This window comes from Strix aluco, chromosome 6 (genome assembly GCF_031877795.1).
Source record: "Strix aluco isolate bStrAlu1 chromosome 6, bStrAlu1.hap1, whole genome shotgun sequence".
NCBI classification, from domain to species: domain Eukaryota; kingdom Metazoa; phylum Chordata; class Aves; order Strigiformes; family Strigidae; genus Strix; species Strix aluco.
This window is the reverse complement of record NC_133936.1, coordinates 18,657,648-18,685,446: the sequence shown is the minus strand read 5'-3', so window position 1 is coordinate 18,685,446 and position 27,799 is coordinate 18,657,648. Positions and strand designations below refer to the sequence as shown.

The 27,799-nt window shown below is 63.8% G+C and overlaps 5 protein-coding genes across 8 annotated transcripts; 3 read left to right on the top strand and 2 right to left on the bottom strand.

Annotated features, from left to right (window-relative positions):
• Nucleotides 1-378: 378 nt before the first annotated feature.
• On the top strand, nt 379-4,605 carry LOC141925196 (tubulin alpha-5 chain-like). The gene is given in 7 exon segments (XM_074828912.1): nt 379-424; nt 427-599; nt 601-704; nt 706-802; nt 2,843-3,065; nt 3,206-3,354; nt 3,538-4,605. Coding segments are annotated over 7 exon segments (1,764 nt in total). The 3' UTR covers nt 4,510-4,605.
• A 1,772-nt stretch (nt 4,606-6,377) lies between these two features.
• On the top strand, nt 6,378-10,724 carry LOC141925195 (tubulin alpha-5 chain). The gene is made up of 4 exons (XM_074828911.1): nt 6,378-6,500; nt 8,034-8,256; nt 8,752-8,900; nt 9,109-10,724. The coding sequence occupies exons 1-4, from the start codon at nt 6,498-6,500 to the stop codon at nt 10,078-10,080; spliced, it is 1,347 nt and encodes a 448-aa protein (XP_074685012.1). The 5' UTR covers nt 6,378-6,497; the 3' UTR covers nt 10,081-10,724.
• An 801-nt stretch (nt 10,725-11,525) lies between these two features.
• STK16 (serine/threonine kinase 16) lies at nt 11,526-14,104 on the bottom strand. Its single transcript, XM_074828910.1, has 7 exons — nt 14,000-14,104; nt 12,739-12,958; nt 12,526-12,659; nt 12,330-12,450; nt 12,154-12,249; nt 11,965-12,086; nt 11,526-11,875 (listed from the first exon to the last, which is right to left on the bottom strand). The coding sequence occupies exons 1-7, from the start codon at nt 14,083-14,085 to the stop codon at nt 11,737-11,739; spliced, it is 918 nt and encodes a 305-aa protein (XP_074685011.1). The 5' UTR covers nt 14,086-14,104; the 3' UTR covers nt 11,526-11,736.
• A 505-nt stretch (nt 14,105-14,609) lies between these two features.
• On the top strand, nt 14,610-20,470 carry GLB1L (galactosidase beta 1 like). Of its 2 annotated transcripts, XM_074828904.1 has the most exons (16): nt 14,610-15,052; nt 15,521-15,693; nt 16,002-16,152; nt 16,397-16,457; nt 16,804-16,898; nt 17,287-17,467; nt 17,554-17,612; nt 17,786-17,907; nt 18,099-18,139; nt 18,446-18,564; nt 18,704-18,778; nt 18,857-18,946; nt 19,037-19,150; nt 19,446-19,577; nt 19,943-20,158; nt 20,234-20,470. In XM_074828904.1, exons 1-16 carry the CDS (start codon nt 14,693-14,695, stop codon nt 20,450-20,452), a joined length of 2,208 nt encoding a protein of 735 aa, XP_074685005.1. In that variant the 5' UTR covers nt 14,610-14,692; the 3' UTR covers nt 20,453-20,470. The 2 variants fall into 2 exon arrangements, with proteins under 2 accessions (XP_074685005.1, XP_074685006.1); XM_074828905.1 differs by lacking the exon at nt 19,446-19,577.
• Nucleotides 20,471-20,693: 223 nt separating this feature from the next.
• Nucleotides 20,694-27,722, bottom strand: ANKZF1 (ankyrin repeat and zinc finger peptidyl tRNA hydrolase 1). 3 transcript variants are annotated; one of them, XM_074828906.1, is made up of 16 exons: nt 27,643-27,722; nt 27,237-27,368; nt 26,831-26,940; nt 26,318-26,420; nt 25,747-25,931; nt 25,351-25,466; nt 24,915-25,068; nt 24,488-24,710; nt 24,192-24,293; nt 23,826-24,005; nt 23,613-23,711; nt 22,899-23,172; nt 22,345-22,456; nt 22,054-22,221; nt 21,867-21,937; nt 20,694-21,290 (listed from the first exon to the last, which is right to left on the bottom strand). In XM_074828906.1, exons 2-16 carry the CDS (start codon nt 27,361-27,363, stop codon nt 21,170-21,172), a joined length of 2,145 nt encoding a protein of 714 aa, XP_074685007.1. In that variant the 5' UTR covers nt 27,364-27,368; nt 27,643-27,722; the 3' UTR covers nt 20,694-21,169. The 3 variants fall into 3 exon arrangements, with proteins under 3 accessions (XP_074685007.1, XP_074685009.1, XP_074685008.1); XM_074828908.1 differs by lacking the exon at nt 27,237-27,368 and having other exon boundaries at nt 27,643-27,668; XM_074828907.1 differs by lacking the exon at nt 27,643-27,722 and having other exon boundaries at nt 23,826-23,981; nt 27,237-27,453.
• Nucleotides 27,723-27,799: the final 77 nt, after the last annotated feature.

Here is a 27,799-nt window from a genome sequence, read left to right as displayed (position 1 = left end):
CGTAAAGCTTTGTGAAATCAGATCAAAACCACAGAGGCAAAGCAGAGCCAGGCTGGAGGAGAAGGAGCCCTGGGCAGGCAGGGCTTTCAGACACAGCACTGGGGCACAAGTGTCCTTGAGGGGCTTGCTGCAAAGGACAGGACGGAGTTTTTCTGCTTTTTCCTCACTGAGCTCCAAAGAGGACAGGAAAGTTTGTGCTTGTCTCTGAAGTACATTCTCCAGAAATTCTCCTGGATGTTCCTTGGGGGCCTCGGGTGGCTGGCAGCTCTCCCAGGGATCATGTCGGCACCTCCACCCACCAGGAGGGAAGACCTGAGCCAAGTTCTTTGCTGACTTTCCTTCCTCAGCTCATCTAAACCTGTCCCAGCTAATGGCAGGATGGTGTCTCGCACCAGCAGGACACCCAGCAAGAAGGTGCCATCTGCCCCTCAGCGGAAGCCCCTCTGCCAAGACCAGCAAGCGTAGCAAGACCCACCCTTATGCCCCCCCATCCTTCCCTCGAGGGGACCCCCGGGTCTCCCGTGGCCCCTGCGAAGCAGGGAGCGGCGGGGGGAGCCGGGGGATGCTGCTCCTCAGTGGCCCCGCCAATGCACCCAGCCGGCTGCCGGGCAGCACAGCCGCAGCTATGCAAATGTATGCAAATATGCGCAACGCACGCAAATTTATGCAACCGCAGGGAACCGTCTCGGGCGGGGCGGCCCGCCCCGGAGCCGCCCCCGGTATAAGGCGGCGGCGGCGCCGCCGTCCCGGCGTGCGGAGCTGCGGCAGCCCGGGCAGAGGCAGGTCGTGCGGCGGCATCATGGTGAGTGCCGGCCCCGGGCTGCCCCCTCCCTCCCTCCCTCCCCCCCTCCCTCCGGTCCGGCGGGGCCCTCCCCGGAGCAGGCTGCAACCCCCATAGCTTCACCCTGGGAGCCCCGAGGTGCGGGCAGCTGCCGACGGGAGTACCCGCTGTGCTTGCCCTGTCTCTGGCTTCAGCGTATTCTGAGCTGCTCCCTGGGCGGCACTCAGCAGCCTCCCTCCCTCCTTCGAGCATCCCCTTGCACCCGTCTGACACGTCCGTGGCAAGGAGGCCACCAGCCAAACCCCGCCGTGTGCCGAGGCTGGCGCTGGGGCTGACCCTCTCACCTCCCCATCTCCGGTGGGAACATCTCTGGCCGGGGGGAGTTGCGCCGGCTCTGCCAGCCCCCCACACTGCAGACCCCCTGCTGAGCCCTGGGAACAAGCTGTGGCTTCACCCACTGCCCTGCACCTCGGATGCTGGGGCCAACCCACGGGTGGGCATCGCTGTGGGTGAGCCCCGGGGCTGCCCTGCCGCCGTGGTCCTGCCGCCAGCTCTGGCTCCTGCGCCCCACCTGCTGCCCCACAGGGCCGTGCTCCCCGTCCTTCCTGAGCCAGGCCTTGCCGTGGGGAAGGCAGAGTCTGCTGGCTGGTGACCAGCACTGCCATGTCCCCGGTGCTGCTGGGCTCTTCACAGCCTACTGTCAGCACAGGGTCCCACAAAGCCAGTCCTGGCTGCTGCATGTTGGCAGGATGAAGTGCGGTGACCAGCATCACCCTCTGCCCACCGCAAGGTCCTTGGCCAGGGAGGAGCTCTTTCTTGTCTCGTCTTCCTTGTGGTCATCTGGAGGTGCCTGAAGCTGTGTCAAGTGTTTGCTGTGCACTTGTGCTGAGGATCCCAGAGCTTCCTCAGGACTTACTGTTTGCTCCTTTATGTTACAAAACCTTTATGGACCTGCTGGGAGGGATAAGCGGGGTGTCATTTTGCTGCTCCTTGCACCTCAGCTTTGGGAATGGTGGGGAGATGGACTTCTGCCTCTCACCGTGGGTATCAAGGGCTTAGTTTTCTGTCATCCCTCACTGTCACTGCTGCCTCTGAAATGCAGCACTGAAAGCACCCTAGATGCAGAGAGCCAGGACTTGCTGCAGCCCGTGTAACTTCCTCGGACGGCAGTCACTGCTGTGCTCCTGAGCGCAAAATGGCTGGCTCCACCGGCTTCCTGCCAGCTGACTCACAGCGGGGCACCCATGGCTCTGGAAATCCGGTTTGGTTTGGATGCTCCTCTGCCTCAATTGTACCTGATGACGCATCCAAGTCCTTGGCAACAGCAGGGCTGAGGCACTGAGTATTTTGGTTCTTCTCAAAACGGCTGCAGGCTCTGGGGTGCCTCACCTGGAGGGAGTGAGGCTCGGAGTGCCCCTCAGCCTGGCTTTCCCTGGGGGACCTGAGGCTGCCCTTGAAGCCCTGAGCTCGGGCACCCTCCCACCTCAGCCCTTCAGTTCAGTTAAGAAGTGCAACTAACACTTCCTCCTCCTCCAGAGCTAATTTAGGGAAGCCAAACCTCAGAGCATGGCAACCGTTCTCTGCTGCAAATCCCCCCCTTGCCAGGCACCCATCCTCGGTGCCATCACCTCCTTTGCTCCCAGTGCCCGGGTGATGCTCTGTCATCTCCATCCTGTTGCTGGAGTAGCAACAGTGGCTGTGCCAGCTGTGCCAGTCTTTAAGCCAAGTGGGTGTTTGGGCAATGGAGAAGATGCTCACTGGGTGTTTCCCAGGGCTGTGGGTGGGGACAGTCCAGGGAATGTGCTGGCCTGGTGTCCCAGGCTCCAGCAAATGGGTCTCCATCTGCCTGTGCCCCTGAGGTGGGCAGTGCAGTGGTGGGAGGCAGAGCACCAGATGTGGGAGAGGGGAGCAGGCTGGGATGGACACAAGGCAGCCAGGCTATGGGGCAGTGTGGCTGCCAAGGCCCCGGGCTGCCCTGCCTGGGCTGTGCACCTCGCCACTTGCAGCGGTTGTACTTGTGGTCCCGGCTGGGATCTGACCCTGCCTCCCCCTGCTCCCCAGCGCGAGTGCATCTCCGTCCACGTCGGCCAGGCCGGCGTCCAGATGGGCAACACCTGCTGGGAGCTGTACTGCCTGGAGCACGGCATCCAGCCCGACGGGCAGATGCCCAGCGACAAAACCATCGGCGGAGGGGACGACTCCTTCACCACCTTCTTCTGCGAGACCGGGGCTGGGAAGCACGTCCCGCGGGCCATCTTCGTGGACCTGGAGCCCACCGTGATCGGTGAGTGCACCTCAGTTGGGCAGTGACAGTGGTCACTGTCTCTGGGAACAACCCACTGCAGGACAGTCCCCAGGGTGGTTCCTGCCACCTTTTCCCAGGACCAGTAAGAAAATCTCTGACATTGTGCCCACCTCTCCCAGATGAGGTTCGGGGAGGAGTCTACCGCCAGCTATTCCACCCTGAACAGATGATCACTGGCAAGGAGGATGCTGCCAACAACTACGCCCGCGGGCACTACACCATCGGCAAAGAGATCATTGACCAAGTGCTGGACAGGATCCGGAAGCTGGTAAGTGATCACAGAGGGGGGACGTGTACCCCTGGGCTGGGCTCCAGCATCCTGCTGGAGATGGGAGTGTAGGGTGATCCCCTCTAGGCCCTGGGAGGGATCTGTGGCTGCTTAAGCAAAAGTCTGAAACTTCCTCCCAGCAAAGTCAGTGCTTGGAGGAATCTTACTTGTTTCTCTCTGCAGGCTGACCAGTGCACGGGCCTCCAGGGGTTCCTCGTGTTTCGTAGTTTTGGAGGTGGCACCGGCTCTGGATTCACCTCCTTGTTGATGGAGCGACTCTCCGTTGACTACGGCAAGAAGTCCAAGCTGGAGTTCTCCATCTACCCCGCACCACAAGTCTCCACCGCTGTGGTGGAGCCCTACAACTCCATCCTCACAACACACAGCACCCTGGAGCACTCGGACTGTGCTTTCATGGTGGACAACGAGGCCATCTACGACATCTGCCGCAGGAACCTGGACATCGAGCGCCCAACCTACACCAACTTGAACAGACTCATCAGCCAGGTTGTCTCATCCATCACAGCATCACTGCGGTTCGATGGGGCCCTGAATGTTGACCTGACCGAGTTCCAGACCAACCTCGTGCCCTACCCTCGCATCCACTTCCCCCTGGCCACCTACGCCCCCGTGGTTTCGGCTGAGAGAGCTTATCACGAGCAGCTATCAGTGGCCGAGATCACCAACTCCTGCTTTGAGCCAGCCAACCAGATGGTGAAGTGCGACCCTCGCCACGGCAAGTACATGGCCTGCTGCCTGCTGTACCGCGGGGACGTGGTGCCCAAGGACGTCAACGCCGCCATCGCCACCATCAAGACCAAGCGCAGCATCCAGTTTGTGGACTGGTGCCCCACGGGCTTCAAGGTGGGCATCAACTACCAGCCGCCCACGGTGGTGCCAGGGGGGGACCTGGCCAAGGTGCAGCGTGCCGTCTGTATGCTCAGCAACACCACGGCCATCGCCGAGGCCTGGGCTCGCCTGGACCACAAGTTCGACCTGATGTACGCCAAGCGAGCCTTCGTGCACTGGTACGTGGGCGAGGGCATGGAGGAAGGGGAGTTCTCCGAGGCGCGGGAAGACATGGCCGCTCTGGAGAAGGATTACGAGGAGGTGGGCCTGGACTCCTATGAGGATGAAGAGGAAGGCGAGGAGTAGAGAAGCCCCTACCAAAAAGGACCGTGCTCCTTCCCCATGTTACCTGCAGAAACCCTTTGCAATAAACCATTTCAGAGCCTCCGTGTCTCCCACTAACCCCCGAGCTGTGTTGGTTTCTTGCCAGGTCAGGTGTGTGGTGAGTGCTTCAGCTCTGCTGCTGGTGCTGCTATGCTTCCTCCCAGCGCTCTGCTCCAGCTCCAGCTTGCTCCCTGCACAGGGGGATATGGCCAGGACACATGGCATATTCTGGGGAAGTGCCCAAGCATGTCCATGAAAAGGATCTGGAGGAGTGTGATGGGAGAAGAACCTAGCTCAGGCATGGGGTCATCTGTCTAGGAGCATGTCTGCCAGCTCCCTGCCTGGCTCTGCCATTCCCTGGGGCACATCACTCTGCTTGCCCAGCTTGTCTTCTGCATTGTCCATGTGCTGAGCTCTCTCCCTGCCCTGCCTGGTGGTGAGAAGTCCAAATATCAGCTCCTGGCTCCAGCTGCAGACTGGAGATTTCTGTTACCCATTATCCAGCATGCTGGGTTCAGAGATTAATTTTCCCTGCTTACCACTAATGCTCCAGCTGTATTGACCCACAAGGGCTGTCCTCCGCTGCCCTCCTCCTCCCGACATGCACCCGTGTCAACTGGAGGGGAAAGCGTGAGCCAGCCCAGGGCCACACGGATTGCTGGAGCGAAGCCAGGCGCTTGTCCCACTGCGCAGGGCTGCTGGCACTGTTCCCCATGTCCGTGACCAGAGCGCTAGGCCCAGACTGAGTGGTGCCTGCTGCTGCGCCAGAGCAGGACTCACTGTCCCTTACACCGGTTGCTGCTCTGATCCGCTCCTTTCTGAGGTCTAAGTGTGGGGCAAGGAAGGACTCTGGTCCTCCAGGAGTATTCCCACTGCAGGACCACCTTCTCCTCACATCTTCACGGAGACCTGACTCTGACGCTAGAAGCATGTAGGAGTTGGAATTGTGTCCTATTGCTTTTTTCCTAAAGGTTATGCTGCACCTCTGATGTGGACCCTGCTGCAGAGAGACACAGCAGTGTCTCCTGGCATGCCACTGAGCAGCAGAGCCCCCATCCTCAGGGACAGGGATAGCTGCGTGTCCCCATGCCCTGGCAGCAAGGACAGAGCCCTCTCCTTACTGCATGCAGTGTGCAAGGCTGGGGCACTGGGCTCGGCCTTTCGCCTGGCTGACGGCCAGGCTAGTGGCCCACACGTCCCCAGCAGCAGGCTCAGACCTGGCCCTGGAGAGGAGGGGCTGTGCTAGATGGGGCTCAAACGGAGCTGCTTCTCTGAGTGTAGTCACAAATCATTAACAGCAAACGGGCTGCAGTGACCCTTTTTTTGCGGCTGGGCCAGTCCCCCAGCCCAGATTTGTCATGCTGATCCGCAGCCTCATGGAGCTGTGTGGCACTGCCCGCCTGTCTGCACCAGGAGAGAAGGGCAGCCCTCGGCCAGAGGTTCCCGAAGTACTGATGGCAAAGTGAGGTTTGGGGGCACCCTGGGCTCCAGAGCCTGACATGTCTCTAACATGTTTCTTCTCCTTTCTCCTGCTCTAGAGGCCCAGGTGGTCTCGGGGTGTCCCTAAATCCCAGGGGGCCTGCAGTGCAGGGGAGCTGGTGGCAGAGCAGGGTAGGGGCTACTGTACCTGCTCCGGCCCCAGTCCTGGTGGCTGAGCACCGCTTGCACCCCCTGAGAGCTGGAGCCCAGACCCGCAGCCTGGCTGGATGCCCTCGCATCCCTCCCGGCAGAGAGGGGGGAGAGCAGCCCTGGCACCTTGGGGTTCCTCCGCAGCCGGGAGGGACCCAGGCTGTCCCCCAAGTAGGTACTCCCGCCCCGCATGCAAATGTACCCAAATGAAGGGGGGGGTGGCGGCATCAAGCCCCTCCCACCTATAAGAGGGCGCTGCGGAGGGGATTGCAGCAGCCGCAGCTCCGCGCCGAGCCCCGCCGCACCGAGCCGCCGGGAGAGCCCGGAGCCCCCGCCGCAGCATGGTGAGTGCGGGCGGGGGGGCGGGCACGGCGGCGGAGGGGGGCCCGCCAGCCCCCTCTGGAGCACCGGCCGCGGCGGAGGCGCCGCGACGCGCCCCCTCCTTCCCCGCCGTGACCTTGGGCAGCCCCACCGGCCCCTGTCCCGGGGCAGCCGTGCCCCCCCGCCGCTTCTACCCGCGCCCCCCCGCCACCACCGGTCCCGGGGCGCCTGGGCCCCTCCCCGCCGCCGCAGCGGAGGGGGCGCTGGGAATGGAGAGGGGTGACCTCTCCGGTGGGGAACGGTGGCCGCCGACGGACGGGGACAGCTGCCGGGGGTGGAGGCGACAGCCGGGCACCGGGGGCCGGAGCTGGGCTCTCGGCGGGCCCCCCTACCCCGCGGCAGCGGGCGCCCCGTCGGGGCTGGCGGCGGGGAACGGGCCCGGGGATCCCGTCCCGTCCCGTCCCGTCCCGTCCCGTCCCGCGGGGTCTGGTAGCGGCGGGGCGGGCCGGGGCCGCTGTCCAAACCGGGCAATGGCCGCTGCCCTCGCCTGGGGCCGGGGCTATATTTAGCGGCCCGAGAGGGGGCCGGGGCCGTGCCAGGAGGCGCAGCGCAGCGCCCCGCCCGCCGCAGCACTGCCCGGGCTCTGCCGGGGACCCTGCCCCGGGCCGCCCTTCCTCCCGGAGGAGGCAGGAGTCCCGATCCTGCCCCGGCGCTGGTCCGGGGCGCGGGGCCCATCCCGGCTGAGAGCGCTGCGCGGTCGGGGAATGCAGGAGAGAGGAGCCGGGACCCCCCGGGAGAGTCGCGGTGTCCTGCCGGCGCGAGAGGAGCGGGGATGCCGGGGGCAGCGGAGCGGGCCTGCACCTGCGGGATGGAACGCGGGAGGCACATTCACAGCTCGCAGCCTGCTCCCCGGCACTTCTGCCCACCCGGGTTCTGCAGCACGGGGTTGGGACTGCGTAGCCTGGGGAGTCTCTGTGCTGCCTCACAGGCTGCTGGGCTTCGCAGACAGCCCCCCCCTCCACCTGCCCCCCACTGCCCCTGCATCCCCAAGGCCCCTTGACCCGGGACACTGAGTGCCACCCTGGCTCTGGAGCAGCAGGTTCCCCGTGTGCACCTCATGGGTTAAGGATGTGCCTGCTCAGCCCAGCACCTCTCCGGGCTGCCGTGCCTGGGGAAGGTGCTGAGGCTGCCAGGGAGCCTGGTGGGGCGGCTGGGGCAGGGCAGCTGGGCCAGGCTCTGCTCCCCGCACTGCTGGAGGGCAGCCCTGGCCTGAGCCCGTGGGACTGGTGGCTCCCAACACAGGCTGAGCAGGGGGGATGCCAGGGCTGGCCCCGGACCCAGCATGGTGCCTGTTCATGGCCGAGGGCAATGACAGCTGTGTGGGGAGCCTTAGGGGCACGTGGGAGGTCACCCAAAGGAAAATGTGCTCCCTGGGGCCGCTGGCCAGGGCAGGTCCTGTGCTGGTGGCCAGGAGATGCTGGCACCAGGCAGAGCCTTCCCTCGGGTGAGCAGGACAGAGCTGTCTGGGTCTGACCCTGCCTCCCCCTGCTCCCCAGCGCGAGTGCATCTCCGTCCACGTCGGCCAGGCCGGCGTCCAGATGGGCAACACCTGCTGGGAGCTGTACTGCCTGGAGCACGGCATCCAGCCTGACGGGCAGATGCCCAGCGACAAAACCATCGGCGGAGGGGACGACTCCTTCACCACCTTCTTCTGCGAGACCGGGGCTGGGAAGCACGTCCCGCGGGCCATCTTCGTGGACCTGGAGCCCACCGTGATCGGTGAGTGCTGGAGTTTGCACAGCCTGGGGTGTACCCCTGGGTGGGTAGCAAGCGGCTGGTGCTCGTGGTCTGTTGGCAGCACCCTGCCCCAGGTTCAACACGAAGGCCCTCCTTTCCCCAAGAGAAGCTGCAAACCCAAGCACCAGCTCTTGTTCCTGAAGTGTCCTAGAGGTAGCGGTGCTGGTAATCTCTGCTACCACATGTGCACGGAGAGAAACCAGCCCAACCGGCACGGCAGCTCTTGCAGTGCCGCGCACACTGTGGGCAGGCAGCTCCAGATGGGTGGGAGAAGCTAAACTCCTGTGCAGGGAAGTGGCAGCCACCTCCCTCTGCCAGAGAAACCTGACGCCCGTGGTGGCCCCGGCTGACGTATGGGTCCTTGGCTGTGCCCCTGGCAGGCGGGGCCAGGATGAGGGATGGGTGCTGGCACCTGCTTGGCGGCTAGCTCAAACCAACAGCCTCCACCAGGCTCAACCCTTCCCTGATCTCTCCTAGATGAAGTTCGGGCTGGAATCTACCGTCAGCTCTTCCACCCTGAGCAGCTGATCACCGGCAAGGAGGATGCTGCCAACAACTATGCCCGCGGGCACTACACCATCGGCAAAGAGATCATTGACCAAGTGCTGGACAGGATCCGGAAGCTGGTAAGTGATCACAGAGTGGGGACGTGTACCCCTGGGCTGGGCTCCAGCATCCTGCTGGGGCTCAGAGCACACTGCAAGCCCTGCTGTGCCCTGGGAGGGATCTGCAGCTGCCCATGGCAGGGATGGACCAGGTCCTGAAGGACTTCTGAATGGTCAGACACAAAGAAATCCATCTTAGAGCAATTGTCTCATGTGCCTCTTTCCACAGGCTGACCAGTGCACAGGCCTCCAGGGGTTCCTTGTGTTTCACAGCTTTGGAGGTGGCACCGGCTCCGGATTCACCTCCTTGTTGATGGAGCGACTCTCCGTTGACTACGGCAAGAAGTCCAAGCTGGAGTTCTCCATCTACCCCGCACCACAAGTCTCCACCGCTGTGGTGGAGCCCTACAACTCCATCCTCACTACCCACACCACCCTGGAGCACTCGGACTGCGCCTTTATGGTGGACAACGAGGCCATCTACGACATCTGCCGCAGGAACCTGGACATCGAGCGCCCAACCTACACCAACTTGAACAGACTCATCAGCCAGATTGTCTCGTCCATCACAGCATCACTGCGGTTCGACGGGGCCCTGAATGTTGACCTGACCGAGTTCCAGACCAACCTCGTGCCCTACCCTCGCATCCACTTCCCCCTGGCCACCTACGCCCCCGTCATCTCTGCAGAGAAGGCCTATCACGAGCAGCTATCAGTGGCCGAGATCACCAACTCCTGCTTTGAGCCAGCCAACCAGATGGTGAAGTGCGACCCTCGCCACGGCAAGTACATGGCCTGCTGCCTGCTGTACCGCGGGGACGTGGTGCCCAAGGACGTCAACGCCGCCATCGCCACCATCAAGACCAAGCGCAGCATCCAGTTTGTGGACTGGTGCCCCACGGGCTTCAAGGTGGGCATCAACTACCAGCCGCCCACGGTGGTGCCAGGGGGGGACCTGGCCAAGGTGCAGCGTGCCGTCTGTATGCTCAGCAACACCACGGCCATCGCCGAGGCCTGGGCTCGCCTGGACCACAAGTTCGACCTGATGTACGCCAAGCGAGCCTTCGTGCACTGGTACGTGGGCGAGGGCATGGAGGAAGGGGAGTTCTCCGAGGCGCGGGAAGACATGGCCGCTCTGGAGAAGGATTACGAGGAGGTGGGCCTGGACTCCTATGAGGATGAAGAGGAAGGCGAGGAGTAGAGAAGCCCCTACCAAAAAGGACCGTGCTCCTTCCCCATGTTACCTGCAGAAACCCTTTGCAATAAACCATTTCAGAGCCTCCGTGTCTCCCACTAACCCCCGAGCTGTGTTGGTTTCTTGCCAGGTCAGGTGTGTGGTGAGTGCTTCAGCTCTGCTGCTGGTGCTGCTATGCTTCCTCCCAGCGCTCTGCTCCAGCTCCAGCTTGCTCCCTGCACAGGTAAGAGCCCCTGGGGCCGCTCCCTGGGGCCGTGGCACACATCCCACCCCCCTCACCGCTCCAGCTGGGGGTGGATACTGCTTTGTTGTGTGGTATATGGCCCTGCGCTATATGGCCCCGTGTTGCATCCTGGAGCTCAGGGGAGAGATTTAGCCTGAGCAGAAAAAGATTGTCAGCTGCTAGGGGGACTTCTCCCCATGTGCAGCCCAAGGGTAGGTGGGCTCCTCTGGAAGGACAGTGGTGGAAGCAGTGGGAGCAGCCTGGCACCCCTGTCCCTGTGGCCACAGTGGGGGACAAGGGCCATGCCTGGCTCTGCAGTGCAGCGGGTGCATGCTGCGAGGGTATCCAGTGCGGCATGAACCCCCGCGGCTGCTTTACTGCTGTGTTGTGGTGAGAGGATTAAAGGAGGGGAATGCTCCTTGTGAAACCGCTTGTCTGTATCTCTTTTTTTAACCCCCTTTCCCGGGCAGCCCAACTGCTGTGTGTTCCAGTGAGCCCCACTGGCCCAGGGTGCCTGCCGGCTTGGGGATTGTCCCCAGCGCTGGGGGGGTTGTGCTGTCCCCAGGCTCTGCTCACCCCCAGCAGAGCAGGGCTGCTGCCCCTGCCTCCCAAGCTCTGGCAGTTCCCCAGCCTGGGCACCCACCTCCCCCTCCCTGGGCACCCAAGAAGATCTGCCTGTACCCCTGCCATCGCCTGCCTGCTTGTGCTGAGCCCCTTCCCGCAGTGCCCAGCCCCCGAGGCTCTGAACAGCGGCGCCTGACCCCAGCTGCAGTTGTGTGAACTCAGGAGCGCACTGGGGCCAGGGATTAACTTTCCCTGCTTACTGCTAATGCTCCCGTCTTGCCGCCCCGCTGGGGCTGTCCTCCGCTGCCCTTCCTCTCCAGCAACACTTGGCTGCTCAACCCAGAGAGCATGCCCCACTCTCCCTGTGCCCCTGGCAGGACCCCCTCCCCACAGACAGGGACACACCATCCACACCTCCGCAAGAACATGTTTTACTCCAAACACAAGGCAACGTCGGCGCTGAGAGCGGCAGCAGAGCAGGCACTGGGTCCCCCCACCTTGCTCCAGCACCGCGCTGGGACCCGGACCGCAGCTCTGCCCTTGGTCAGGAGCGACCCTCCTGGGGCACAGAGCTGTGGGGCCGCAGCTGCCGTCACCCAGGGGGTCTCACAGCATCTTCCTCTGCAATCCCCAGGGGGAGGCAGCAGCCACCAAGGGCCGCATGTTTAGCAGCAGGTCACACATCCACAGTTCTGGGGCACAGACCAAGTCCCAGGCAGCAGCATCCAGGGCACAGACCACTCCAAATCCAACACACCTCCAGCACAGAGCTGCAGCTCTCCCCAAAGTGCAGAAATCCCCTCTGCAACGGCTCCACAGGGGGGGCAGGGATGAGGATAGCTGCTTTTCCCCTGGCTTGGCCTCAGGGCACAGGCTCAGATCTGCGTAGTGTCCTGTCCCGCTGGTGCTGGCTGCAGCCCCTCCAGCTGGTGGAGGACCTCATTTATGCTGGGTCGCTCCTGGGGGTTCACCATCATCATGGAGGAGAGCAGGCGCTGCAAGGCCTCCGAGTACCTGGAGGAAAGATGGCAAGGGAGGGTGGCCATGCAGTACACAGCACAGGGGGCTGCCTGGGAGCAGGGTCACCCTCCCCAGCCTCTTACCTGGTCGTGAGGGGCAAGGTGATGGGGTTCTGCACCGCCAGAGCCACGCTGTCGCCCTTCTGGAAGACGGCGTCGAAGGGGCCCTCCCCAAACATCATGCAGTACAGCACGCAGCCTAGGGACTGGAGCGCAGCGGGGTCAGGGCAGCCCCACAGCGCTGGGACAGGGGCCAGGGGGCCGGATCCTTACCCAGATATCTGTGCTCTCGTCTATGACACACTGGCTCGGCACCGTGAAGAGCTCGGGGGCACGGTAGGAGATGGTGCAGCGCTGGGCAGCCCAGTCCTGCAGAGAGGAGGGTGAGGGTGGGGATGAAGGGCTCAGGGCAGGGATGGGCTGGTGGGGTGATGTCCCAGGGCACCCACCTGCACGGCCATGGCCTGCCGAGAGCTGCTGACTTCAATGCGAGCTTGGTTCATGGAGCCCAGGTCCATCAGCACAGGCCGGTCATCCTCATCCAGCAGCACATTGGTGGGCTTGAGGTCCCTGTGGGGATGGACGTCACTGAACGCCTGCTGGGCCCCCTGCTAACCCCCCTAGTCAGGGCTGCCGGCCCCCCACCTGTGCGCATAGCCCTTGCTGTGCATGGCTTGCAGCCCCTGGCAGATGCCATGGAAGATGAGGAGGATCCGTTGCTCTGGCATGAAGGTCCCTTTCTCCCGCAGTGCTTGCACCTCGCTCCAGAGGGTCCCCCCCTGGCAAATGCAAGCAGCTGGTTGCCACTGACGCTCCTGGCGGCAAGGGGGTGGAGGTGGCCAGGGGAGCCCCCCTCACCTTCACGTAGGGCAGGAGGAGCCACGCTTCATGCTTGGCACCCTTCTCCACCATGCAGTGGGCCACCAGGGGCAGGATGTTGGGGTGGTCGAAGAGGCCGTGCATCTTCACCTCGTGCAGGGCAGCCTGGCGGTCCTCCTTGTCGTGGCACAGGATGCGCTTCAGGGCATAGAATTGCCCATCCCGCAGCCCCTCCACCAGGTCCACATAGCTGAAGCCCCTGTGAGGGTCGAGCATGGCATGGGCTGGGTGTCACACTGCTGTGGCACCCGCGTCGGAGCCTTGTGCCCAGCCTCAACTGTGAGCAGCCAGGGGAGGGAGGCAGAGGGCAGCGGGTGCCTGCACTCCCTCCATGGGAACCCCTCAGCAATGCACGTTTCCCCCACCTTGGGCCCACTTACCAGGCACCCAAAGCATCCTCCCTCTGCATAAACAACCCCACTGCCCCAATCACCCTCACTCCCATGGGTCCAAGCACCCACTCCTGGGCATGACTGACCCCTGCCAACCAGCACGAGAATCCTCCTCCATGCATGTGCTCAAGCATCTTTCCCCACCATGCCCGAGCATCCCACACACACCCAAGCACACCCCGCTACGCCTAAGCATCACCCCCCATGCCGGAGCATCCCCCTCACACTTGAGCACCACCTCCAGCCCCAAGCATTCGGTGTCCAAACATCCCCTATCCCTGAGCATCACCCCCATGCCCGACCACCCCCCCGTGCACAAGCACCCACTATGCCCGCGCACCCCCCATGCCTGAGCATCACCTCCACGCCCGAGGAGCACCCCCCCATGCCTGAGCAGCCCCCCCATACTTCAGCATTTCCCCCCCATACCTGAGCATCCCCTGCACGCACAAACACCCCCCATGCCCGACTAACCCCCATGTCCAAGCATCCCACCCCCGTGCCCGAGCATCCCCCCGATGCACAAGCACCCCCCATGCCAGAGCATCCCCTCCATACCCGAGCACCCCCCAATGGCCCGAGCACCCCCTCCATGCCCGAGCATCCCCCCCATACACAAACATCCCCCATGCCCGAGCATCCCCTCCATACCCGAGCACCCCCCGATTGCCCGAGCACCCCCCCCATGCCCGAGCACCCCCCGATTGCCCGAGCACCCCCCCATACCCGAGCACCCCCCATGCCCGAGCATCCCCCATGCCCAAGCATCCCCCCCGTGCCCGAGCATCCCCCCGTGCCCGTGGACCCCCCACGCCCGAGCCCCCCCATGTCCCGGCCCCGCCGCGGACCCCTCTGCCAGGCGGTGGAGCAGGAGGTACCGCACACCCCCCAGGCTGACGGTGCCCCGGGAGCAGACGCACAGCGCCTGCCCCATCGCCCGCCCGCGTCATCGCCCGCCGCCGCGCGTCACCCACCGCGTCACCCGCCGCGTCACCCACCGGGCGGGGCGCTGCAGCCTTCCCGGCCCCCGGTGCCGCCGCGGCGGGGATCGTACGCCCCCTCCTCCGGAGCGGGCGGAGGGGAGCGGGGCGGGGGGGGCAGCGCAGCGCCGAGCCCCGGGCCCGCCCCGCATTGTGACCGGGACGGAACGCGGTGTCCGCGGCGCGGTGGCGTCCCCCGGCTGCGAGCGGCGGTGGCGGCAGCCCGCGGCCCCCCCGCCCCCCGGAGCTGGCCCCGGTGAGCCAGGCCCCTCGTCCGGGCGGGCAGGTCGGCGGTGCAGGGGACGGAGACGGCGAGGCCACCCCAGTGGAGCATCACCCCCTCGCCCTGCCCTGCCGCAGCTCCCCAGGACCCCTGTCACCAGCTCTGTCACCAGCTCTGTCAGTCACCAGGCTCCGGCCCTCAGCCCAGGGACTTCTCCCTTCAGACAGCAGCAGCATCCCCCTTACCGGAGCCATAACCGAGGTTTCCATCACCACCTCTCTGATCAAACCAGCGGGCTGAGCTCCCGCGAAGGCATTTTGTCTGGTGGTGACACTTTTATGAGGCTGCTTGTCCCCCCACGTGTGTCACCCACTACCCCGGGGGGCACTGGGGACTGGTGGTGTGCTGCCTGCACCCCGGGCTGGGTGGGCTTTGAGGGGGGTGATGCGCAGCTGGGCCAGGCGTGGGGGGCCAGAGCTGCTCACCCCCCCATCCCACACTCCTTCCCGGCGGCGCTGCTGTTCCAGCTGCCTGCACTTAGGACCTGGAGGAAGCGCCTGGCGCTGGCGGACAAGGATCATGTGATGGTGGTGGCCACATCCCCCTTCGTCCCCCATCCAGGGCCCACCGAGCACCCAGTGACGATGGGGCTGCCGGCTCTCGCCTTTCTGCTGGTGGCAGGGGTCCTGCACACGCAGGTTAGCCAACACGGGTGGAGAGTTTGAGAGAAGTGCATGGGGCTGAGTTGCGAAGGGTCTGCTGGGACATCTCCAGGATCTGCCTTGCTTTCCTCCCTGTGTCCCGCTCTTCCTGCTATGGCTCCCGTCTGCTGCAGCCCGTGTCCCGCCCCAATGTCGTCCTGCTTGTGCTCTCAGCTCCCTGCCTGCCCTCCCAGCACCCGTCCCCCAAAATGCCATCAGCTCAGCCACAGGGTGTTTGTTTAGCGGGGGGGACGGGACCATCAGGCGGTGCAAATGGCTGCCCTGCTTGTCCCTCCATCTCTCCCAGGACAGTGTAGTACCTGCCTCGTTCCTGGCCTGAAGATGGGGAGGGTGTCCCCCCCCCCAGGAACCAGCCCCCATCAGTCCCTGTCCCAGGGAGCGTGGACAGGGGTGGCTGGGCTTGGGGAGGGTCTGCAGCCCCCCAGCACTGTCCCACACCTGCAGGCCTCCCCCCTGGCACGCTCCTTCCAGCTGGATTACGAGGAGGACTGCTTCCGCAAGGATGGTGCCCCTTTCCGCTACATCTCAGGCAGCATCCACTATGCCCGCGTCCCACGCCTCGCCTGGAGGGACCGGCTCCTCAAGATGTACATGAGCGGGCTCAGCGCCGTGCAGGTGTAAGCGACGGGGGCAGCCCCAACGGTGCACAGCCCACAGCTGCCACAGCCCCTCGGGGTCTCTGGGGTCCCCGGAGAAGGGACAGAAGCAAGGGTGTTTTCTGATCACAGGGAGTGGGGACCAGCCCTTGCACTGGGCTGACTGGGAGCCCCAGGACCTCTCTGCCAGTCGCAGTCCAGCCCCAGTTGCCATCCCCAGCCCAGGCTGAAGGCCAGTTCCCAAGAGCAGAGGGACCAGCCTGTGGGATGGTTCCCCATTGTGCCAGCTTGCCCTTAGCCCCCACATGCTGATCCCTCCTCTCACCCAGCTACGTCCCCTGGAACTACCACGAGCCACTGCCGGGGCTTTATGACTTTGCTGGGGACCGGGACGTGGAAGCCTTCCTGGATCTGACAGCTGAGCTGGGACTTCTGGTGATCCTGCGGCCGGGGCCCTACATCTGTGCGGAGTGGGAGATGGTGAGCCCCAGACCTGGGATGGAGGGGTCGTGGGTGTCCCAGGAAGGGCACAGCGGGGTTGGCCCTTCTGGCTGGCACGCCGACCCTGGTGCCATGCTAGCCATGCCCAGGCTGCTGCCCCGCGGGGCACGTGCCGCTCCAGGGCCAAACATTAGCATTGTGCTGGCCGGGTTTGAGCTGTGTTGCCAGCCTGGGCTGCTGAGCAGTTTCTCTGCCTCCCTCTCTGCTGTGCATGTTTCTCCAGGGTGGCCTGCCTGCCTGGCTGCTGTGGAAACCGGACATCGTCCTGCGCTCCTCCGACCCCGGTGAGCCTCAGCACAGGGCTCAGGCCACCATGTCCTTACAGCCTGATACCAGTCCTGGCATGCTGGTCTCCATGCACCTGCCAGTTCTGTGCGCTTGGTCTCTCCATCCTCTTCTTCATTTTTTGGGAGCTCCATAGTTCATCCTCCATCTCACCTTCCCTATCATGCTCGGCCCTGCCTCGTCTGCTCCATCCTCCTCGTGGCAGGGCTGGCTGTGGGTGAGCTGCGCTGCCCTCTGTCCCCCCAGCCTACCTGGCAGCCGTGGGCTCCTCCTCCTGGCAGGGCTGGCTGTGGGTGGGCTGGGGTGGACACTGCAGCTGAGCTGAACTGCCCTCTGTCCTCCCAGCCTACCTGGCAGCCGTGGACTCCTGGCTCCATGTCCTGCTACCCAAGATCAAGCCACGCCTGTACCACCATGGGGGGAACATCATCAGCGTGCAGGTGGGGTGCTGTGGGACCCAGCCCCCTGCCCTGCTCTGGGTCATCTTTGGATGTGCCCCAAAAAGCCACCTATATCCCCTACACCATGACCTCATCTGGCACAGCTCATAGATAAATCCCTCCCAACCTCTGGACCTGGGTTTAAATCCAAGGGCTGGGACTCTGGGGTACCTGCATCCACCCCAGTTGTGGTGTGAGGGGCACTGGCAGAGCTGGGGGTCTTGGTGGGGCTGGAAGATCATTCTCAGGACCCACTTGGGGGTTGTCATGCCATCCGATGATGTCAGGAGGGACAGGGGGAAGCTGGGTGAGCGTCCCAGTGGGTGGCGGGACCTGGCTGCAGCCCTGCCATGTCCATGCTGGGTGCCAGCCCCTGCCCTGCTTGCAGGTGGAGAACGAATACGGGAGCTACTATGCCTGTGACCATGGGTACCTGCAGCACCTGCTGGGCTCCTTTCGGGCACTGCTGGGGAGCGAGGTTGTGCTCTTCACCACTGACAGCACACGGGCAGAGGAGCTGCGCTGCGGCACCTTGCAGGGGCTCTATGCCACCATCGACTTTGGGCCAGGTACCCCTATGAAGGAGAAGGAGGAGGAGAGAGGATGGGGGTCCCTGCTCTGTCCTTCTCCAACCTTCCTCCCTCCACCTCCGCAGGCTCCAATGTGACAGAGGCCTTTGGTGCCCAGCGCCAGGTCGAGCCAAAGGGACCCCTGGTGAGCTTGGCGTGGGCACTGTGGGATGGGGAATGACTTGCGATGGCTTTGGGGAGGCAGAGGGGCTGGGGGGGGGGGGGGGGTGAGGCTGCAGGAGAGCAGGGGGGATGTGGCTCACAGAGGAGTGCCAGGAGCCCCAACTCCAGGCAGGTGACAGTCCCTTGCTCCCCCAGGTGAACTCCGAGTACTACACGGGCTGGCTGGACTACTGGGGGGAGGCTCATGCCAGCACCAGCTCGGCACAGGTGGCCCAGGGGCTGGAGGACATGCTGCAGCTGGGAGCCAGCGTCAACATGCAAGTAGTCATCTGGCGGGGGGCATAGCCTGGGGGGGCGATGCCCTCCCCTCTGCCAGCATTGTCCGGCAGGGCTTGGGCATGGGGAGGCAGGCAGGGCTGGGACTGCTGGTGCAGCAGCGCAGGGGCAGTGCTGGGTGAGCCCCTGCTGGGTCTGTGGGGTGCTGACAAGACTCTGGTGTGTCCCGTAGGTACATGTTCCATGGGGGGACCAATTTTGCCTACTGGAGCGGTGAGTAGGGCCCTGCCCTGGGGAGGGTGGGGAGCACACTGCGGGGCTGGGGGGACTTTCCTTGGCCACCTCCAAGGAGTCTGTTTCAGGTTCCCATTCTGTCCCATGGGGCAGGCTGACACGTACCCAAGGGCCTCTGAACCCAAGCCTGTCCCCCCCCCCAGGGACTCATTTTGTCCCCAAGCAGGAGGCCCCAAATCTGGGCCATGCCCCCCTCCATTGCCTCACAGCCAGCCTGGGGCTGGGGTCCATGCTCTGGGCTCTGCCAGAGCCCCTTCCTCCAGCTCCCATCACTTCCCTGGCCAGGTGCTGACTTCAAGGACCAGTACAAGCCAGTGACCACCAGCTATGACTATGATGCCCCTCTCTCAGAGGCAGGAGACCCCACCGAGAAGCTGTTTGCCATCCGCACAATCATCAGTAAGGTGCTGAGCCTGGCAGGAGGAGGGGGACAGCACTGTGCACCACTGCCTGTGCCAGGGAAATGGGGGCCCAGGGCGACATGGCAGGGCAGGGGACATCTCCCTGCTCGCCCTAGGGGGCAGCTGACAGTTTGCTGTTCAGTTCCAGCCCCTGCCAGTCGGTCCAATGCCACCCGCCACCCCCAAATATGCCTACGGCTGGGTGGCCCTGCGGAAGGTGAGTGCCTACCTCTAGGGCTGTGCTGCCCTGGCCTGGCACTGCCCCACTGCCCAGTGCCCATCCCTCTCTTCGCAGTATGCCAACCTCCTGGACGTCTTGGATGTGCTGTGTCCCTCTGGGCCCATCCAGAGCCAGTTCCCCCTCACCTTTGAGGCCATAAAGCAGGTGAGGGGCTGGGTGCAGCTCCAGGGTGGAGGAGCAGGGCTTGTCTCCAGGCCCATTTCCCTTTCTGTGCTGCTCTGCTGTGTCCCGCAGGCCCATGGCTTCGTGGTGTACCGCACACAGCTGCCCCGGGATGTCCTGGACCCAGCCACCCTGGAGGCTCATCCCCACAGTGTCTGTGACCGTGGCTATGTGATGCTGCAGAAGGTGAGGCTGCGGGAGCACGCCCGTCCCTGGCCCGGCCTCTCGGGAGGGCTGTGGGACCTTCAGGCAGCAGAGTCATGCCCTGCCAGGGTCTTGGGGACAGCCAGAGTGCCAAGAACCACACTGAACCCTTGTGGGGTGGCCCTCTGGCCCAAACTTGTCCCCTGTGGGGGAAGAGGACAGCCCTGGGCTGGTTCAGGAGGGGCAGGCAGCAGGATGCAATGCTGGCAGGCTGCCGGCAGCGACTGGGGCAGTGGGATCCAGGCACGGGGCAGCAGTGCCGACCCTCTGGCTGCAGGAGTACCAGGGGACACTGGAGCGGGATGGGCAGAGGGAGCTGCATGTGACGGGCAGGGCAGGGGACACCCTGGATGTGCTCCTGGAGAACATGGGCAGGATCAACTTTGGAGCCAACACCAGCGACTTCAAGGTGAGGGGAGAGGGCCCTGGGGCTCCAGAGGGGATGGCCTGGGCACCCACGTGGCCAAACCCCCTCTCCTGCCACCCGTGACAGACTGCAGCCATGGCAGGGCCACCCCCAGACCTGCTCCCTGGTTAATCTCACATCCTCCCCTCCCCTGCTCCTGGCAAACCCATCGGGACCGGCATAAGGCTGTGAGGTTGTCACCCCAGTCTGCCAGTTACACTGCCATGGCAGCCAGGGCTGTGCAGGCCCTGAGGGGATCCCGTCCCACCTCCACTGCTGTGAGGGGGACATGCCCCGGGGAAGCCAACCATCCTACTGCCTGTGGCAGGCTCTGCTGCTGCCTCATTTTCCCTCCTGCTCTGTCTCAGGGCTTGCTGGGGAACCTCTCCTTGGACTCCAGCCCTCTCAGCAACTGGCTGATCTATCCCCTGGCCATAGACACTGCCATCTGGGAGGGCTGGCCCCACACTGCCCTGCCAAAATCAAGCTGGGGGGGCAGAGCGGGGCCAGCCTTCTACACTGGGACCTTTGAGACCCCTGGCATCGCTTGGGACACCTTCGTGAAGTTCCCAGGTTGGAGCAAGGTAAGGTGGTGTGCAGCGAGGAGGGGGGCGGGAGGGTGGAGAGGGGCACAGCTCAGTCCCCTCTCAATCTTCCAGGGCCAGCTGTGGATAAACGGCTTCAATCTGGGCCGGTACTGGCCCCGCCGTGGGCCGCAACAGACCCTCTTCGTGCCTGGCTCAGTCCTGCACGTTGGCCGCCCCAACAACATCACAGTGCTGGAGCTGGAGGGGGCACCTGCCACCCCTCTTTTGCTCTTCCTGGACCGACCCCTTTTCAACAGGACCCTCAGCCGCAGCACCATGGCTATAGAATAAACACAGGGTGGCTGGGCACCCGGCGTGGCCTCGCCCTGGGGCTGAGGGGAGGGCAGGGGGCTGGTGAAGCACAGGGGTGAGCGGAGGGGCTGCAGGGCCCTAGGAAAGGGGTACAGCTCCTGACATGGACATCCAGAGCTCCTGCCCTCCTCTGGGACCAGGTGGGATCTGTGCTAAGGAGAAAAGGGCCCAGGATTTTGCATGTTAATCCCACACTCACCCCAAATAGTTCCAGTGCTCATGCTGACTCCCCCCTGCCTAGGGGGTCAAGGCACCTCTTTATTGACAATGCAGGCAGAGGAGGTAGTTGCTAACATGATAGGGGTGAGATTCCAATGGCATCCAGGAGAGGAGATGGTGAAGCACAGCCCAGAGGGTGCCCACAGGCAGCTCAGGGCTGGGGGGTCAGGATCTGTCCCACTGCCACAGGCAGCAGCCTACAAAGTAGCCATGAGAAAAGCTGGCAGCGGGACCCCCGGCTGGAGCCAGGCTATGAAAACACTCCTGGCAGCTCACACTAGCACATGGGGACCTCTCAGCTGTAATGTCCCCAGTCACCACCCAGAGTGACATTCATGCCCAGAGCCTTGCCAGAGTTGCCCCTGAGAGGGTCATGGCCAGCTCAGTCCCCACAACCAGCACTGCTCCACAGGCTCTCCCTCACTGCACAGCCGTGTCTCCACACCGGTCCTAGGCAGGTGATGGCAGTCCTCAGCCTTACGTGTGGCCAGCCCGGGCCCGGCGGTGGGTTTGCAGGCAGGCCGTGGAGCAGAAGGAGAAGTCGAGGTAATGGAAAGGGATCCGGCCTAGCAGGGACTCTCCACAATGCCAACAGCGGCTGCAGGAAGAGCAGAGGTGGCCCTGAGCGAAGAGGATACTTGCAAGAGGGTTAGAGGAGGAGAGGATTCACTGCCTGGGCTGTGACATGAGACACCAGCAGCAGGAGGGAGCTGGGACTCCCCTGTCCGACGGGGCTGCTGCGCTCACCCAGCAGCCTGGCCAAGACATCTCCCTGGAGGAGATGCTGCGTGGGAATGTGGTGTGAGGCACTTTGAGGCAGGCTGACCATGGGGGAATTTGGCCCCACACAGGGTTGTCAAGCCCCTGTCCAGATCAGCATGGGCAGAGCTGGTGGCCCACAAGCCTGTGGACATGGGATGTGGGGTCAGGGACTGGGGCACAGGCGTGGCCAGGGCGGGGTGTTGGTTTGCCATAGATCTGGCTGCAAGTGGACCAAGTCATCCTTTGCAAAATATTTCAGGGGGGCAAGGCAAGAGAGGGAGAAAGCTGTTACACAGGCACTACTGGGAACCGAGTGGACAGGAATAGATTTAGACTGGAAATGAGAACTGGAGCAAGAAGGGCAGGGAACAGGTGTGCTGACGTGGGAGTGTTTGTCTGCGGGGGCTGTTACCTGATGTTGGCAAGAGTTGTGCCGGCGTCCTGCAGCTGCGCAGTCAGCCTCTGCTCAGCAGCCAGCGCCCTCTGGGAGCAGAGAGACGGCTCAGCACCCCCAGCCCCTGGGAGCTGCTGTGCCCAGAGCCCACCGCGCAGGCACTGCCCCAGCCGGGCTGCACCCCCTTCCCCACACACGGCCTCACCTTCTCCCTGTCGGACAGGGCTGCGAACCGCTGCTTCTCCCCCTGCTCCTGCTCCCAGCGCTGCCGCTCCTCACGCTGTGCCTGCTCCCGCTGCTTCCGCTGGGCTTTCTGTGCCCGCTTCTTCTCCAGCTTCCTGGCCTCCATCTCCTGCGTCAGGGGCCCTGGCACCTGGGGGCAGAGGGCAATCAGCATCTCCCACTGAGCCAGGGGCAACAGCATGGGTGGGCGAGGGGCGCTTTGCTCTGGGGTCCCCCAGCCCTTGGAAGGCGAGGGCAGAGGGCAGGCACCCACCTGGGCACGGCTGTAGTCGTACTTGTCTGGATGGTCCACCATGAACTTGCGGAAGGCGTTGCGGGTTGGTTTGTCAGCAGAGACGCAGTAGGGGGTCCTGTCCTGCCTGTCTCTGCCAGACAAGGAAGACCAGCTCACCCTGCCATTGCACTGCCTACATCCCACTGAGTCCAGCGACTTCCCAGGGATGGCCCACGGGTACCACCAGGGTATTGCAGCCAAGGAGGGGAAAATTGCTTATGTACACCACAATCCTCCAAATCCTGCCCTTCTTGCATCAAAAATGCCCTGCAAAGGGTGGTCTCATCCCTACCCTCTGAACTGTCTACCAATAAACCTGGGAGCACTCTGGACCAGGCAGGCAGAGAGAATGGTGGTTCAGCTCTTGGGCCTCCCGTTACAAACCCAGTAACAAGTCCTGGCTGGGAGAGACCAACCCCAACTGTCCCAGGACAAAGCTGGCACCAGTCTCCCATGGCTGAGACAAGAGGGAGCTGCTGGGCTCCTACAGCAGGGGCGGTGCTTGCCAACCGCTGGGCGCTCTGCAGCCATACCTGAGGGCAGGGTCTGCCCCTGCCTCCAGCAGCAGGCACACAGCCTCAGCCTTCCCTGCCCGTGCTGCCACATGAAGCAGGGCGCTGCCGTGCTCATCCACAGGCTGGTTGAGCAGGGAGCGAGGCATATCCAGGGGCTGTGTGCCCTCCCCATCCTTGCTGTCTGCCGGCAAGGCCCCGCTCTCTGGCACAAGCAGGAGGTGCCGCAGCGTCCCCACATCTCCCGTTTTGCAGGCAGTGAACAGGGCATCGCGGAGCTGGGTCTGAGGGTCTCCTGTGAGGGAAGAACAGGAGGGGAGTCTGACGGCTCCCTGGGAAGAGCAGTGCTCTGGTCTGACTAGGAAACACACATGGCGCAGTTAAAGCATCATCCTGCTAGCTGGATTTGGGCACTGCAGTATCTCCAGCACGTCCAGTCTGTGACAACATGGCACGGCACTGCTGGGCACTGCTGGCACCAGCCGAGCCCTCTCCTGAGATAAGGACACTCCAACCCCCCCCAGCACACGTGGCTCAGCCAGGTGCTGCCTGCCCCGCGGGGTTCAGAGCTACTGCTCTGAACACACAGCTCCCTCGAAGGCACGGGGCTGCACTACAGCCACCCCACACCCAGCTGCTCTGGGCACCTGCGTGACAACACGCTCTTCATCCTGCTGCAAAGCCAACAGCAAACGGGGCAGGCATCCACCCGGCCCAGCTCCCGACTCCACTTACTTCCATCGCTCCAGGGAAGGGGCTCAGCCCCAGCCTCCCCCTGCAGCTCCGTCACCAGCTCCAGGGTACCACGGCACCCCGTCTCTTCGGCACGGGGCCCTGCACAGGGAGTACACGGTGAGGAAGAGGGCCAGGGCCAGCCTGCACCCCAGTCAGAGTAGGCCCTTCCCCGCTGCATTCCTACACTGTTCCCGGCCAGTTCTTCCCCCTCACCTTTCTCCACTTTCTTGTCCCTTTTCTTCCTCCTTTTGCGGTTTCGCTTGGGCATCACTTCGAACTCACGGAGGTCCAAGGTCCGCAGTGTCACTTCCACAGTCTCCAGTTCTCCTGGAGGGCTTTCCTCCTCCTCTTCCTCCTCCTCCTCTGGGGCTGAGGGGGGTAATAAGACAGGGGCTGAGGCCCCACACACAGCACGAATCACTCAGGACTCTCACCCAAGCACAGCCTGCCCTTCTCTGGCCCAGCACGATGCCACACACTGCAGGTCCCTACTGTGGCGCCAGACCCTGTCACAGGGCTGCAAATCTGGTCCTGCACCATAACACCAGACCCCGCCGCTTGCTCCATGGCTCAACTCACCATCCGTGTCCTCCTTAGGGGGATCCATCTCTGCTTTCCTCTGCTTCTTCTGCCAGCCCTTCCGGGGGGACCCAGTGATGTCCTCCAGTGGCGTGTCCTTCCCTGGGCAGCAAAGGTGTTCCTATCATCGCCCAGGGACAGGGAACATCCCATGTCTCCAGGAATTGAGGGTTGGAGAGCTGGCACCTCAACCCCATAGGGCAGCACCCCCTAACACATGTGGAATTACACAAAGGACCACGTCACCCCACCTGCTCTGACCCCAGCACTGGGGCACCAGGGCTGGGCTGACTCACCGTACACCTGCAGGCTGGCCAAAGTGGCGTGGACTCGCAGCACCTCTCGCAGGGTGGCCCTGCGGGTGCTGACGGGAATGTGGCAGACGCGAGGGTCGCCCCGGGTGAGGGGCGGGTTCCTGCCACCAAAGAGCAGCGCACGGTTGTGGCGCGGGGCCCGGAGGAAGATGCGCTGAGCTTCCTTCAGGTGCTGGGCCCAGGCTGCCAGCAGGTCCTGAATATCCTGGGGAGGAAGGGGAGGCACCATGAGGTCCCGAGTGCACTGTGTGGGCACAGGCAGGACAGAGCAGCCCCAGTTGGGCCCTGACCCGCTTTCAGAGCTCACACCCCCCACCCACGCCACCCAGCAGCGGTATGGTACCACCCCGCAGAGCCAGCCATGATCACGTCTCCCTGCTGAGAGCCCAGTGCTGTGGCCCAGCCCCACCTTGAGCAACGCGGCCTCGTTGTAACGCCGCAGGGAGGCTCCGGCCGACCTGGGTGCTGACCCCGGGGTCTGGGCGTCCCGTAGGCCCTGGGCTGTGCCCCGCCGGGCTCGCACCGTGTAGCGGTGGAATGTCTTATGCTCCTGCACCTGGGAGCTGTGGAGAGGGGCAGGCATACATGGAGAGAAGGTGAGCTGATGCTCCTGGGACCACGGAGGGTTTGCAGCTTGCCCCTGGGGCCCTAAAGATTAATACTTCTCCTGCAGCACAACTTAGCTTAGCTTAGCTTAGCCAACTCCCAAGCAAAGACTAGGAGCTGGGTGCCCTGGCTGCAGTAAGCACTGCAATGGAGGAGTAGGGAGGGGATGGCTGTCCAATGCCTAGTCCCATTTGTCCTTACCCAGAGGGGCAACACCAGCTCTGTGCCCCTGTACTTACCCCTGGAACACAGCTCCTGCGAAGTGCCCGCCACCCATCATCAACACAACCCAGGACGTGCTCGCACTGAGGCTCTGCACTGATGCCATCAGCTCTGCTGGCTCCTCACTGCCACCCTGAGAGACACAGACACCCCTGTTAGCACCCTTGAGATCACCTCGTACCCCTTGCTGTCCACTGGAACACAGACCAGTCCCTCTGCTGGCACCAGAAGCTGGTTTCTGGGAGCATCCCAGAGCCAAAAAACAGGCCACCTGCAAGCCTGGGGCTCTGACCTGGCACCAGAGACCACCCTTCCCATCACAGGATGTGAGGGACTGCCAGGCAGATGTCTAAACCCTAGTGCCACCCACCTTCTCTGGGGCCCCCCTCTCAACGAGCAGAGCTATGACTTGCCTTCCCGGTGCCCAGCACGCAGCGGTAGGCGGAGATGAGCTGGCCCTTTGCATTGCGGAGCAGCACCTTGTGGGAGCGGGGTACCAGGGGAGTCCCAGCGCTGTCACTGGCAGAGGGCAGCAACTCTGACTCGCTGCTTGCATCGGAGCTCTCCGAATCGGACCCTGAGATGCTGGAAACATCACCTGCAAGAGAAAGAAAATGAAGGAGGGCAAACATCGAACTACAGCTTCCCCAAAACTTTGCAGGTGGCTCCAAAGGCCAGCCCACAAACCCAGAAATGCCCTGTCTGATACCACACATATCACAAGGGGGCTGTGGGCTGGGAAGACAGGCATTTGGGGCTCTGGATCCTTAGGTATGCATAAGCATGGCTCAGGTAGAACACTCCCTTCTGCCCATAACAAGAATCATCAGGGCTCAGGAGCAGTGCCCTAGGACACCCCACAGGGGCAGAATAAAGGGACCCTGAGCTGCCAGAGCTACCTGGGGGCTTTATCCCCACACAGAACAGCCCCAGCAAGACTGCTGACAGCCTCTGGGCTCTGCTGGGGGCAGCCCAGTTCCTCACCTGCATGGGTTTTCTCCTCAAACACTTCCATTGGCAGCGTCCGGCGCCCCAGGAGTCGCTGCTTCAGGTTGAAGCGGTGCCAGTCGAGATGGTAGTGCTCAGTCTGTGGAGGAAAGAGGTATGAGCCAGCAGGGTTCTGGGGGGTCCATGGAAACCCCTGCCAGCAAAGGCCCTGACATGTCAGACCCCGAGGGCTAAACGGATGCTGGGACCCTGCAGAGATCCTGACTGGAAGACCACGGTACATGAAGGAGTTCGCCATGTAACAGTTAACCTGAACAGGCACAGACCTGTGCTGCACGTACTGTTTCCCTCCAATAAATTACATTTTAAGCGATAATATGCAGGGTCTGAGTGCCAGATCCCAACAGGATGTGGGCAGCGGAGCTCTGGGAAGCAGCCAGTGCTGGGCTGCACTGCGCTGGGGCTGAGCCTCCACTGCGCTGGGGCTGAGCCTCCACAGCAGGACACTGCCAGCTGTGCCAGCCCCGCTCCCACCTCAGCCCTGCTCACCTGCTCCTCCCGGCTGCCGAACACCTGCCCGCAGGTCGAGCAGCACATCCGCTCCGGCACCTCGGGGACCCCGGGGGCCCTCTCCTCGCTGCTGGCAGCTGCGGGTTTCTCTGAAAGAAGGAAGGGCTGTGCTCAGCAGTTCCCCTGGCTGCACTGCAAGGAGCGGGGCCTCCTGGGTCTCTTCACAGCCACCCAAAGAGCCCTACTGCTGTAGGAAGAGCTTCGGGGACCTCGGGGTGACACCGAGGAAAGCCCATTTACCCACCCGCCAGGCAGCTCCCGTGCCAAGCTCCAGCACGGTCACCCAAGCTGTGCTGGGGACAGAGCTCCTACTTCATGGCCTGGGGCTGGCAGACATGATCTTGGCCAAATACTCCCCCCCCGCTGCCCCGCGGACCCCACGCACCGTGGCTCACTGGTGCCGGCTCGGCGGCCCACGCATCCGCGGCAACTCCGGTGACGAGGGTCAGCCCGCGCAGGAGCTCGGGGTCCTGGGCGGCCTCGAAAACTGACCTGCTCTCCGGGGCCGGCATCGCTCCTGCTCCCAGCGGAGGGGACAGCGCCTGAGTGACGGGACTAGCCCCGGGGCAGGCGGGAACCCCGAACGGGCCCCCTCCCCGCCGCTCCCCGGGGTCCCCCTCCCCGCCTGCCCAGGGTCCCCGCCCCAGCCCTCCCTGCGGTCAGCACCCTCCCGCGGCGGCTGCCCTCGGGATCTCCCCCGCGCCGTTCCCCCCGCGATCCCCGCCCCCCCCGGAGCTGCCACCCCCATGACTTCCCCCGCCGGTAACGAAGGCACGCGCCCCGTCACTCACGTGCTGCCGCCCCGGCCCGGAAGCGCCCCTCGGCCGCTACGTCACATCCTCCCCGCCTACGGGCCGCCGCTAGGCTCAGCCCGCTCTCCCGCCCCCCCGCCTTCCCATTGGCCGCCCCCCGTCCCTCCCCGCGACTGCCATTGGGCGTCGCGCCCGC

Excerpts from the sequence above, each read along its gene's own strand:
- GLB1L (XM_074828904.1), top strand. The coding sequence starts at position 14,693 with ATGAGGCTGCTTGTCCCCCCACGTGTGTCACCCACTACCCCGGGGGGC. Across the intron at positions 16,458-16,803 it reads CCTGCGCTCCTCCGACCCCG|CCTACCTGGCAGCCGTGGAC; the intron begins GTGAGCCTCAGC and ends CTGTCCTCCCAG. Across the intron at positions 18,140-18,445 it reads CAATTTTGCCTACTGGAGCG|GTGCTGACTTCAAGGACCAG; the intron begins GTGAGTAGGGCC and ends TTCCCTGGCCAG.
- ANKZF1 (XM_074828906.1), bottom strand. The coding sequence starts at position 27,363 with ATGCCGGCCCCGGAGAGCAGGTCAGTTTTCGAGGCCGCCCAGGACCCC. Across the intron at positions 26,941-27,236 it reads GCCGGCACCAGTGAGCCACG|AGAAACCCGCAGCTGCCAGC; the intron begins GTGCGTGGGGTC and ends TCCTTCTTTCAG. Across the intron at positions 24,294-24,487 it reads GGCCAGCCTGCAGGTGTACG|GGAAGGACACGCCACTGGAG; the intron begins GTGAGTCAGCCC and ends TTTGCTGCCCAG.
- STK16 (XM_074828910.1), bottom strand. The coding sequence starts at position 14,085 with ATGGGGCAGGCGCTGTGCGTCTGCTCCCGGGGCACCGTCAGCCTGGGG. Across the intron at positions 12,250-12,329 it reads GGCAGGCCATGGCCGTGCAG|GACTGGGCTGCCCAGCGCTG; the intron begins GTGGGTGCCCTG and ends TCCTCTCTGCAG. Across the intron at positions 11,876-11,964 it reads ACCTTGCCCCTCACGACCAG|GTACTCGGAGGCCTTGCAGC; the intron begins GTAAGAGGCTGG and ends TCTTTCCTCCAG.
- LOC141925195 (XM_074828911.1), top strand. Across the intron at positions 8,257-8,751 it reads CCTGGAGCCCACCGTGATCG|ATGAAGTTCGGGCTGGAATC; the intron begins GTGAGTGCTGGA and ends GATCTCTCCTAG. Across the intron at positions 8,901-9,108 it reads TGGACAGGATCCGGAAGCTG|GCTGACCAGTGCACAGGCCT; the intron begins GTAAGTGATCAC and ends CTCTTTCCACAG.